General features: G+C 34.2%; 1 protein-coding gene across 4 annotated transcripts in view; it reads right to left on the minus strand.

Moving 5' to 3' along the window:
• Positions 1 to 14,101, minus strand: part of phtm (phantom) — a 239,667-nt gene that overhangs the window by 31,526 nt on the left and 194,040 nt on the right. For all 4 annotated transcript variants that reach the window (XM_068350764.1, XM_068350761.1, XM_068350762.1 and 1 more), the window contains one exon: positions 219 to 374. In XM_068350764.1, the coding sequence (XP_068206865.1) occupies positions 219 to 374 (156 nt within the window). The remainder of the gene's footprint in view (positions 1 to 218; positions 375 to 14,101) is intronic.

Genomic DNA, 14,101 nt, shown 5'->3' on the forward strand with positions numbered 1-14,101 from the left:
TAGTTTGAATTGTTTGCAAAGTAATTTGGTCGTGAACAGAATGAACATACTTTATTCCACAAGCATATCAGTCTTAAATTTCTGTATTTATTTCAAACCCCTTTCAAGGGACCTTGCCAAAATATAGCAAAATTAATTTTACGAAATTTTAAAATTTCAAAATTATATTAAAAAATTGAAGGACAAAATATTAGACTCTTGGAAATGTAAAGTATTACCTCAGAAGTTCCATGGGGCAAACCCAATGGCACAATGCTCCTGAGCCTTTGTGTTTCCATGATGGATGCTTGGGTGTAGGGCAGCAACGATGATTCGTCAAGGGGAATGTGATCTCTACCGTCAGCCAACTCGTCCAATTCTTTCTGGACTCGTGTCTTTTCATTATGGTAAAAAGAAAGGAAATTAATTGTAGCTTAAAACAATAACATAAGATGAAGAAATATTCTCTATAACGATAACAAATTTGAGCACATGAAAAAAGGTATGTTACTCAAAAAAAACATAAGAGGAGACATTTTACTGCTCATTAAAACAATTTTCTGACAGGAGCTCAATGTTAAAATATGCATACTGTATGTTTGACCAATAATTGATTATATATATAAAAAAATATTTTTGATCAAGAACAAATAGTTGTTTAAATTGTGGTTTCAAAACTTAAATCACAGCTTCTGTTTCAGCGGTCCTTTCCGCTATCTTAATTTAAAAATTTAATTGCCATTGCTAATGTGACAAAGGACTTCTTACAAACTTCGACTCCAAAGTTACCAAAAAACCATCTCGAAACTATGAACATGATGAAAAAAGTGTATTGCATTCAATGCATATATGGGCTAGACTGTACTTACTAAAGTAGAATTGGAGAGGTCCTTCTTGGCTTGATATAAAGTCACACAGGACTGTACTGAAATAAAGCCATTAATGCATTGCAATAAAATTGACAGCAAGTCCGTCTCTTTTGAAATCCGAGGAATAATATGCCAGTAGATACGACTTGCATCAAGCAAAATGCGCTGTACACTGCTGGTAAATGTAATATCATAATTTGTCAAATCGTACACAGATATTACAAATCTGTATCCAAACAATCTCGAGGACACGCACAAGAAATTAAAGTCTTCATTAAACATTCCGTCATAACATACTTGCAAACATTTTTGAAATCGGTCTTATCCCCAAAATGCCAGTTAATCCAACTTCTATTAATTGCCGTACTTTTCTTAACGCACAAACATTGACATTAAACATCTATTGGAACATGGTACACCGTTGTTTCAAACCATTTAAACATCCCCCAAGTCTCGCTCAAATATACATTTTCGAGCTTACAAATGTACTTTCATCACTTGAGTACTAATTGATCTTGAACAAATTACCCTATACCATATATCCTCAGCACTCTAACCTTCTTATCTCTATTTGGTACTGTCAAACGCTTTCCTTACTTCATTATAGGATATATATACAGCTTTTTTATTTTACACTTTTCAAAATTTTCTCCAGCAAACAATTGACTAAATTCATTGTTTCCTTTGTTTAACTCCTTGCTGCTGGTCTCAGTCTCTCTGTTAAACTATGTTCCCTACCAAAACCCTACCCTGGAACTTCCTAATTACACTAAGGGTATTTATGTCACATACTCTTACAAATAATGATATCGGCTTTCCATTTGTATACTAGGATAGTTATCAATTTGTTCATTCCTTAATTCTTCAATATAATTTCCTTTCCTACTTAAAACTACTTGGTAAATTTCATTCTGTATTTCTTAGTACTCTCATCTTCTATCACAGCACTCGACGACATTATCTTCCATATATTTGCATGATAATAATCTTATTCCACATACACTCGCATGATAATTATCTTTTTATATACTTTCACATGACCATCTCTTTTGTCTTGCTTCGACACTTGAAATCTTAATCCTTCACACCATGCCTTACATTCTGCTACTCGTTACAAACTCTCTCCACATGATCTTTTAATCATATTCTATTAATAGCTTCACGAAATGAGAATCCCACTTCTCACTAAATTGCTTGGGTTCAATACATTTATAGCACTCTTCTGAATCTATATAACACTCGAACTCGGATTACAATATATCAATTCCCTTTCGCTTTAACCAGTAATGATAAAAACCTCCATCAAACTCACCATCGCCACATCCAAATGACTTTTTCATCTACTTTTCGCTAATATATCCTACAAACCCGTTTCCTCTCGTTTTTCCCTCAACAGCTTATACTAAAGTAGGTATCGAGGATCTGGAATATTCTCATGTCATTTATTTCTCCTTCATGTACAGCTGCATTTAGATACTGCAACTAGAATATCCTGCTCTTTTTTCCAAATCCCACTAAGGAAAGGCTGCCAATAATTGGATCATTTGCACAACTAAAAACTTTTTGCTGGGTTTCGGTTCACCAGTATAAAATGTTTTGTTGTTACTCTGTACAAGCGCTTTTATATATCCTTTATTTGCCCAAGTCATGAACATTTGCCTTTTCAATTTAGTTTCAGTTATTTAATTTCAACGTATTTTTTCCTCTACTATATATAGACATTAAAATATCAAAATAATATTAGTTTGGCGATATCCCCTAATCATAACTAGCCGTTTGTTGGGGAGGCTATGGCTTTGATTGGGGACTCATTGCTTGGCTGACGTTCTGACGAGTATCTCTTCAGATGAAATTGATGAAACTCGACACCTTTAACTATATCTATATACATATATACACACACACACACACACATATATATATATATATATATATATATATATATATATATATATATATATATATATATATATATATATATTAGTGTACGTGGTTTCATTTCCAGGTTACTGTCAGACTTGATGGAAGTTACCAAGAGAAATACAACGCTTCATGGCAACAATGTACACTCAAATATAGATTGCCCTAACTGCGATGTTAGAACATTTTAAACTAAACGCCATGGTATATACATAAAATTATGCGTGTAAGTTTTGTGTGCCAACCTATTCAATTTAATTACGTGCCGGAACGATAAGTGAAATTGTTCCGAAATGAAAAAAAAAATCTATTTACAATAAAAAAAATCATGTCAAATTTTACTTGTTTCCTGAATTAACATAATCAAGATACTACAGATTACCTCTCAATCACTTCATCTTTATGTGTATACTGACGTACACATGTAGATAAAAACAGGTTCTAATAAGTCTTGCCAACCTAGCGATCGCGCGCGTACGCAATAATACAAAAAGTCAGAAAGGCCATTAATAAAATCATAATTTGCAGTTGCCGTAAACTTGTTTTGCTTCGACCTCGCTTGCCATTTTTGACATATTTTGTCGTCGTTGTTTTAAAGATGCATTGGTTTTCTCTTGTTTTTATATAGTTTATATTAGCGTCCTTCGTTAGGGTACTTTTAATATATAAATTAATTCGAATGCTGTTCTGAGAAGGCCCTTTTTTTATGGAATATCAAAGATTTTTCTTTCAAAATAGGTAGTAAAATCCTGAATCCGAAATATATTGCATAATCATTGAACCTCTATATTAAATTAGACTAAAAGTATAAATTAGCGATTCAAGGGGCCTTATTTTCCTTATCAGGAACTTCAAGTTCGGTATTCAAATTAAATATCTATGGTTACTTGAAAGATCTGCCGTGGTTACGTTTGAGTTACTATATGATTAAAAAAAATCCTGAAGGGTAATGCTTTTTTTTTTTAAATATTTTTCATTACCATCTGTATACTCATAATAATGATATACATTATATAAACATATTTAAACACTTAATGCGATTTAAATTAATCATGATTCAGTTATGGAAGTATTTCGCCCATATTTTTATAACCACAAGGATGATAAAAGAACAATTTGTTTACAACCCTAAAGAACACACATTTAATACAAAAAAAAAAAAAAAAAAACAATTGCAGCATGACATCAGTGTTAAACTAACTATAAAAACAGAGAGAGAGAGAGAGAGAGAGAGAGAGAGAGAGAGAGAGAGAGAGAGAGAGAGAGAGAGAGAGAGAGATTAATAATACAAGTCTACGGACGTTCAATTTGTTTTCATTACCTGTTCTTTTATCATCTTAACTCGTCCTCCCTTTTTAAAATTTTAAAACTTATTAAATTGAAATATTCTCTAATATTTGCGTGACGTATCTATCCTTTTTACTCTCTCATTCACTCCCCAAACCCATATATCAAAACGATCAACATTAAAGGAACTCTAAGGAGGAGCAGGAGGAGGAGGAGCATAGAGCAAGTTTGTAAGTCTGCATATACGTCCACACACCTTTTTTTTTCTTTCTTTTTCTTCCTTGAGGTAGGAGTAGTCGTAGTACTACAACTGCACAATACAACTTTTTCTTTCAAGGCCTCGGCGCAGCAAACAGGTTTTGAGGTGAGACTCTGAAAGTGTGTCTTGCAAAAATCGCCAGTAAGCTCCCACTCTCGGTCCTGGCCCCTGGCCATAGCCCCCTCCCCCCCCCCCCCCCTCGATAAAGGAGGCACCGAGCCCCTCTTTCTACAAGGTACCTGTAGGCATTCCTTACCACAGGAATCGTAAGCCTTTTTAAGAAAAGAAAAAAAAGATTTGATGTATGTATGGAATTTGGGCCATAATGCCAGTGTTGTGGTCTGGTAGGCCATTCAGCACCAAAGTGCAAAAGAAAATCCTCGTAATTGCATTGTGAAGTGGAAAGTTAACGGGGTAACGGGGGTGAAGGTTAAGAAGTGGATGCATCCAGGAACCGATTGGACGAGCTAAAGACCTTTATTACTGCAGTTAACTGTGAGAGGAGGACGAAAGGCTCTACCCCCTTCGTGGTTTACTATCATTTCTTTACACTATACAAAATATCATTATAATGTATTACCATCAATTGCATTACTACCACCAAAACTAGTCGGTTGAAAATTGCTTGAACCAAAACGTGCAGTATTTAAGAAGTGTTAAATGAAAAGGCTAAGGCAGGATTTCAACCTCGCGTAAGCAGAGACATCTCTAAGAGTAATAGGTGAAAACAAATATACATAAAAAGTGTCAGGTGAGCACGTGCGTACCGCAATCTACTCAGGGACACTGCTCTCAGCTCTGCAATACAGGAAGTAAAACACTTTTGGTACTGGGCAATGCAACATCTTGGCATCCCAAAGAAACGGGGATGTTGGTACTCGACAAAACTAGTAGTTCCATTAGTTCCGGAGGAATAATGTATTATTGGGCAAAGCAGAATTTCATTACTAAGAGGAATTTCTAATAAATAACCAAACTGGATATGGGCTGAGAATGTTACAAAAAAAGATACTATTCGAAGAAAATTTATCGAGTTATAAATGTGAAAATGAAAATATCAGAAAGGCTAAATAAGAGTTTTGAGTCACGAGGAATCAATGTATCATGTACCCCATACAAAAATGGGGTAGAGCCATCAGTACTCGTCATGTAATCCAAAGTACACCTTACAAAAGGTCATTGCAATGACCCTTCATCCCCTATCTGCACTCTCTTGTTAACCTTCTATCCTGTCTTCCTTTCCGCTTCCTCTCTTCTCTTTTACTGTTCAAACTCCTAATTTTCACTTTAAAGTACAACTATGATTTTAACTTGGTTGCACTTTGGCACTGAATGCCCCCAGTGGCCCTAGCGTTGGTCCACACTGCTTGAATTCTCATGAAAAAAAAAATCTACATTTCTGTAAGTAAAGGTAATTATGAAGTAAGTTTTATAATTACAGATAGACAAATAATTTTATCAGTGTAGTGAAAGAGAAAGTACGGTATAAAATTAGGAAAAAAAAACTTTGAATGAGATAAAGTACATAACCTTTTCATATATTACATGAAGCTCAACATACCGCACAGGCCTCGCACTTCCTTTATATCATTCTACTTGACCTCAGTTCCCGCTTCCTCTCTTCCATCTTACTGTCCAACTTTTACTTCGTATTCTACCTACAGGAGTCTCTCCCTGTTGCACTTGCTAAATGGCCTCGTAGGCCCAGTACTGGGTTACATGACCAGAATTCATAAATCCTATAATTCCAATCTATACGGTACAAGCGTTACTAACCAAAGTAGAATGCAGGGGCAGAGTTGCTCCTATAACTTATTTCCAAGGTTTTCTTAAACATAGTGAGCAAGATTTGAAGAAAAAAATCACATGCACCTACTTGGCTCCGGCAACCATAATAACAACCGAGAAAAAAAAAAAAAAAAAAAAAAAAAGAGGGCTTAACTATAATTTTTTTGCGATCTTGGCGCCCACCCAAATAATGAAGAGGTGCGCAATTGTTGCAGTCGACATTTAACAACTGTAAGGAAAACAGGCTCTGATCTTCCTGTAAATAATAATCTAAAAACTAGAAAAACACGGAGTGCAGACCTCCGCCACGGCAGCCTATTTCGTGCTTTCCCTAGAATCAATTAATCATTTCCAGCTCATTATATAAGTTTAAAATCCCTGCAAGTTTTATTACTCGACGATTAGAATTGTGGCCATATGGCTGATGACCGGAATTTGACCTTTTGTTTGACCTTGAACATCGATCTTAACAGATCTTTACATAAGTTTAAAATTTCTGCAAGTTTCCCAATTTTACCATTAAAATCGTGGCCGTATGAAATTTGAAGTCTGTGACAACGATGTCGAAACTTATGGATGATTATGTGATCTGGACATTTTGCTTGACCATGACCTTGACCTTGCGAAATGGAATAATTTTCAGCTTTTTACATAAATGAATCCCTGCAAGTTTCATTATTCTACGATTACAATCGTGGGCCGTGGACAGGGAGCTGTTCACAAAAAAACAGGGGGGGGGGGTTACAAACATAACCTCCTTTCAACTTCGTTGGCGGAGGTAATAAAACCGACCATGTAGTTTTTTTCTAATATAACTTAAAAGTCTTAAATGAAATGAAAATTTGAGAAGATAACTTATGGTTATTGATCATGATGAAAAACATAGCAGCGGAATGTTTAGTTTTAATTGTACCAAGAAACAACTAGATAAGCTCCGACAATTAACACCATCTTAGGACCGACTTACGCAATGCAATAACCAAGGTCTATAGACCTTGACAATAACATCAGCCCCCTAACACAACTGACTTCCCCCTTACAATATCTCTCTCACAACTAACAACAACACAACCCCTTCTCCCAAACCACCAAAACGCTAGCCTTCTAAGTTCCCCTACTCACCGATACTTCTTCGGCCTGAGATATTGTAGCTAAAAGACATCAAAATTTGATAGCCAAAACCAAATGATAAATACACCATAAAATTACGCTTCTCTCTATTTCTGGTAAAAGTATCTTTCAAATCGTCTCGTTAAACTTAATAAAACCTATTAAAAAGGCAGTTTATCACTAAAATTAAGCGTATGAGTTGCCTATAAATTCTGCAAAATAAAAATAAGAATTTTATAGTGGTCAACCATAGATAATTTCATAGATAAGTTCGGCGTTAATTCTTCGATTTATCTTCCAAATTGTCCTAATAATTTCTCTTTAAAAATAATTTCTCTTTAAAAACCTGTAAACTATATATGATGTGCCGGGAATTTATGTATAGTTCTGAAGGTTCAACTGGAGTGACTTATCGTGTCACGTTAAACTTGGACAGCTTATTACAGTTTGTCCTCCATATGTACTAATAGATATCCCAATTTTAAATTTATCGTAACATGAAATGAATTGAAACTGCGATGAAGTAGATTTATATTCATAAAGGGGGTCCGTACTAATTTTAGACTTCTCTTAAACAATTCAAAAGCCCCCTCCCATCATAAGTCGGTTTGCATATGAATTTAACCACATTTTATATATGGCATATCTCTTTTGACATTACTTTTATTAGAATGATTTACTGTTAATTTGTTCTCTTCAGTTATTTATTTCCTTAATTCCTTTCCTCACTGGACTATTTTTCCCTATTGGAGCCCCTGGGCTTATAGCATCTTGCTTTTCCAATTAGGGTTGTGGCTTGGATAATGATAATAATAATAATAATAATAATAATAATATTAATAATAATTTTCAGAACTTAGCTTTTAGGAATTGACGGTTTTCCTGAAAAGCCCATCACTATCAAGCAATATTCCTATGTAATATAAATTAAAAAAATTAGTATCGGCGATTACATAAACTTCCGTTACCACTAGGACCGCTATATTACCAAAACTATGCTAAGCCTCCCTCATCAGCTAAAGATAAATAATGGTGGAAATCCGGAGGTGACCTGCCATGTCAATCATTAACACCCGAACTAACCTATCACTGAAGTCAGTGGGGAGGATAATGGGTTAAAAGATTGTTCCAAGCACATATTCCACAACAAGCATTTATTATTATTATTATTATTATTATTATTATTATTATTATTATTATTATTATTATTATTATTATTATTATTATTATTATTATTATTATTATTACTTGCTAAGCTACAACCCTAGTTGGAAACGCAGGATGCTATAAGCCCAGGTACTCCAACAGGAAAAATAGCTTAGTGAGGAAAGGGAACAAGGAAAAATAGAATTGTTTAAGAAGAGCAACAATATTAAAATAAATATCACTTTATAAACTATAAAAAACCTTTAATAAAACAAGAGGAAGAGAAATAAGATGTAAGATAGAACAGTGTGCCAGAGTGTACCATCAAGCAAGAGAACTCTAACCCAAGACAGTGGAAGACCATGGTACAGAGGCTATGGTACTACCCAAGATTAGAGAACAATGGATTGATTTTGAGGTGTCCTTCTCTTAGAAGAGCTGCTTACCATAGCTAAAGTGTCTCTTCTACCCTTACAAAGAGGAAAGTGGCCACTGAACAATTACAGTGCAGTAAGAAGAATTGTTTGGTAATCTCAGTGTTGTCAGGTGTATGAGGACAGAGGAGAATATGTAAAGAAAAGGCCAGACTATTCGGTGGGCGAGTGTATAGGCAAATTGAAAATGAACCATAAACCAGAGAGAAGGATCCAATGTAGTACCATCTATCCGGTCAAAAGACCACATAACCCTCTAGTGGTAGTATCTCAACTTGTGGCTGGTGCCCTGGCGATTCATCAAACCAAATAATTCAACATTTCTGCTAAATTGTTTACCACAACAAAATCTTGTGGTTATCACATTCCCAATTCACCTGGCAATAAATAGAAACAGCTGCTCTGTAATAAACAATTATACCCTATGCATGGTAATGTTGCTGCGGTAAGTACAGGTGTACTAGTTATACAGTGCTAAGATTAACTTCCTTATAGATTAGTTTAAAAGATTAAATCGTTTTGTTTTTAAATAACTGGTTCCAATTGGAAGCAAAACCACCTCAAGCAATCCAATAATTTATACAAAAATGAAATTATTATTATTACTTGGAAAAGCAGAATCCTACAAGAATAAGGGCCACAATGGCCTGAATAAGCCTCAGACTGAGAAACTCTAACCTACTGTGTTAGTCCCCAGATACGAATAAATCTTAATGAGTACGTTATTAAATGATAAGAGTCAGGTCTTGATATGCAAAACAGTTTTTCAAACCACCAAAGAGGTGGCAAATCATGAATTTTTTTTTATTCCGAATGTAAAAATGTCCCTTGCGAAACATCACAACTAACATTACAATTAGAAAGGGGAATATCCAGTTCGGTAACCAGAGGATGCTAATTAGATATGCAAGGAAAAATAAGCAACAGTATGAGCAAATAATTCAACTAACAGGGAAACTAATGAATGAATTATAAAATATATACATATTAGGATAAACAACAAGACGCAAATAAACACGAGATATATAAATAATAAGAATAGTCAAGGTTAACAAGGTTGACTTCTTCTTTGTCTGCATCCTATTCTACTTTTATGTCAAGAGGTAGATGAAGAACGCTGGCCACAAACATCGACCTCGCATAAGAGTGGGAAAGGAGAAGTCAAGGTTAATAGAATCACCCATTAAAGGTTAGGATATCTTCCGTAGTCAATGACCTCTGGTGTTGTGACGCTGCTTCTACATAAAATTAATCAATGTTATTGCCCCAAAATACTATTTAGCCTTGTTTTTGTCAGGGCCACTTGTTTGACATTAAATACACTCAAGGACTTACAATATGTGGTTCTGAGTAAAAGAAAAACAAGCACGAGGTTTAGTTTTTTTCTCTATTTCAATTTCAGTATCAACTAGATGACAAGTTCTTCGAACGGAGCTTATGAAGTAATATAAAAGCTAATTGACTTTGTTTCACCATGCAATTTGCTGTCTATAAATTTAAAAACGCCCTTAAAATTACATGCCTATATATATATATATATATATATATATATATATATATATATATATATATATATATATATATATATATATATATATATATATATATATATATATATATATCATATTATATATATATATCATATTATATATATATATATATATATCATATTATATATATATATATCATATTATATATATATATTATATATGATAATAATAATAATAATAATAATAATAATAATAATAATAACACGCGATACTTTGATATATGTACATATTGTTGACTAGTAGGTTAAAAATAGAAGAGAAAGAAGACTAGAATAAAAAGCAGAACAAAATTTGGGTTACTTAGGAGTCATCAAAGATAACTGAAATATTTTGCAATAAAACGGAGATAGGCAGATTATTATAAGAATTTTTTTTAAACACGATATATTAATGAAGGGAATTAAAGGCAGTGGGGAGGGTTGAGAGACCGCGAATGGAAATCCAATCTATAGAAGTAAAGATGCATTTAAGTAAAATGATGGCTGGTAAAGAGGAAGGTCCATCAGATGTGCAAATTGAAATGTGGGTACTTGGAAAAAGGATGTAATGCATGGGAAGCAAGTCGACTGGTAAAAAAGTTCAAGCACAAGGAATAATTATTGAAGATTGATGAACAGCATTGTGATTTCATTAGAGGGATGGTTACAATCGTTACTGTCTTCATAAAATTGGACAGTTAAAGGAATGGAGGCTAGAAGACAATTAAAATCTGTACTTTGCTGTTATAGATGTAAGAGAAGGCATTTGAAATATCAAGATTAGTGGGGAATTCTTCAAAAACTGTTTCTTCGATTTATGAGCATGTACTTTAAGATGAAGGTCACTAGGCCATATCCTTCTTCACAATGACCCTCCACAGTTGACCAAGAGGCCTAATGAGATTCATCTGAATGTATTCACATAGTGTTTCGCTTGTAAATTGAATTCTAGCCCTATCGCTAGTTAGGCGAATATAATGATCGCTTTATATATATATGTATATAATATACACACACAGAAATACATGAGCAATTGTGCGTGTTTGTAAATAAAGCCTTGGAATCCGGAAAAAAATTAATGAAATTTGCTACCTATATAGGACCAGGACCTAGAGGGCCAACAGTTGATATTTAAAATGGGTGCTTTGAGGAAAGATAACTTTATTAAGCGACTTTAAAATTGTAGGAAATCTGGTGTAATGCGAAACCTCTAATGAAGCGACAGCATTAAAGCGGAAAGGCGTTGCAACCAAAACATCGTTGTACAAAGGTCACGTGATTCTTGCCCAATCGACTGCCAGAAATCCCAGTATAGGAAATGTAAATTCTATAACAGCTGATGCTCTTCTTCCCGTATATCCGTCGACTGAGAATGGGCGGGGTTGTGTCATGCACTTCCTCGAAAGTACTCTTGTCGTCTCGGACGACCGAAACTTAAAATACTTGCAGAATTGTCCTTGGGCAAGACTAGAGTTAGGATTGCGTGTTTCTTGTTATGGGAAAAGGCGTATGTTTTTTATTCTTTCCTTATTTGTTATTGTTTCCTTACGTAGGAATATTTGATTTTGAATTATTCTTGGTCAAGATTCAAATTACAAAGAAATAAATTAAAATTTCATTTCATATCAAGTCTTAAAAGAAACCAAATATTGTTATATTTGCAAATTCCCTAGCTACGACAACTTCGGTTCCCATGACCTTGAGATGACTCAGCAAAATGCCAGGGATAAAAATCATTGAAACTGGGTTATTCTTATCGGAAGGCCAGAGGCTAGATCAAAGATGGCAATTTGCTTTGTACAATTTTGAGGAAATAATATCTATTATTTTGGGTAGTTTCTGACAAGTGTTCTATATTTAGTGGCCTTCCTCCCTTCCGCAATACTTGTTTGCATATTCAATTTTATTCCATAAATAAAATCTTTACCGAAATATCTTGGAGTTGATTGTGAAAACAATGGCTCAACACATAAAAACTCCACGCCTTTACTAAGAATTCCTTGCCACATTTTGGGATACATAACCACGTGCCCGTGTTTACCAGCCACCGGATAAATCCAACGAGAGAGAGAGAGAGAGAGAGAGAGAGAGAGAGAGAGAGAGAGAGAGAGAGAGAGAGAGAGAGAGAGAGAGAGAGAGCGTAATCTGGTGATGACTGAAGTTACGTAAGCTAATGGCATCGACCTTTCTGTTGTTACTCTACCTTAAATGTATATAGTAATTACTATATTTCCTAGTTTTGGCATTCTCAACTTTATGATTCACCGCACATTTGACTTTTCGATTATTTAGTTTTTTCTTCATAAACAAGTTTTTTTTTTTCATTTTAAAGGAATACATACAGGTAGACAACAGGCTGTGAAAGAATCACTTTTCCTTGCCGTACTATTTGAGTTCATTAATAGTTTTATTTAGAGGAAGAAACTTGGAAATTTTGTTACATATATTCACCAACAAATTTAACACTTCATCCTTGAAGGTGATTGGCGTAAACCTTTGGGTTTTTAACACCTATTTTAGCATAAGATAGCTACGCATAAGGCCTTAATCTTGGCTGAGGTTCATATGAGGTCGAATACAAGTTATAATCCAGAGTACTGATTCATTGATTGTTCCAATGGAGGAAAATCTTGGCTTTTAAGAAACTGCCCTAGATTGCTTCATGCTTTGAGTCGACGAATTGGTATGCACAATTGTGTGTAAAACTGATGCATAATTTTTTTTTCTTTAATTTAAATTACATTTCAAGAAGATATCGAAAGCTGCTGTATAATACTTGGAGAAAACGTATACACTTCATCGTTAATCAGAAACCGATCTTAATTCAATATTCCGTGGTAATTAGCATGACTCTTCATTCATGATTTCTAATTCCACAAAACTAGTTTGCCGATACCTTGCCTCCTTGCCGATTGGTTTAAAGCTTCTTTGTTTATGCATATAGTAAATTAATTCTTAATTGTAAATAACATACGTAATACACGACTCTGTAAATTAATTTCAACAATTCATAAAAGTACAATAAAGGTTTTGATAATATTACGGTCTAAATTTTGGATTGAATTGGATTACATTTACGAATTTCGGCTATATACTCGTATCTTAGAGCTGGGGCCTGACAGTCCATTCATCACCGGTTTCATGATTTGGCAACATGTGGTTGCTTTGCAAGGTTCAGAGGAACCAATATACTGTCTTCACCTTCTTTGCACGTATTGTAATATAATTTAGGACCGGCATTGTGAAAGGCTGGGAACTTTCAGTATTAAATAAAACATTTGGGCCCATTTAGATGTTTATAACCTCTAATTGTGTGTGGACTGAAGCGGCATTTTGTTTAGCTTTCAAAATCTTTTTTTCTTTACACTTTTACCCTGAACAAGTTGAAAGTTGCTACACTCTATTTAAAGATTGTGAAAAGATGGATGAATAATGAGAATTAAAAGAAAAAATATTTGTAAAAATCGGTCTCCATATAAAAAAGAAATATTGAAAAATCAAATTGTGTAATTTTGAGGTAGGCCTTCCCGTGTATTGTGACAAAATACAATATTTTAACAGAGAAGTGTTTCGTACTGTATTCAAACTAAGAAGGATAAACTGTTCAGTGCAACGATATAATTTACTATCTCCTGTATATATATTTCCGTATTGATACACCTACACTCATATAGAAAGATCCCCTTTACATTTTCCAAATATATATATTTTCTCATAAATCTGAAGAAACTTGCGCGCCCTGACTTACAAAATCCATTTGAAATTTCAAACAATAATACGT

Source organism: Palaemon carinicauda, chromosome 27 (genome assembly GCF_036898095.1).
Source record: "Palaemon carinicauda isolate YSFRI2023 chromosome 27, ASM3689809v2, whole genome shotgun sequence".
NCBI classification, from domain to species: domain Eukaryota; kingdom Metazoa; phylum Arthropoda; class Malacostraca; order Decapoda; family Palaemonidae; genus Palaemon; species Palaemon carinicauda.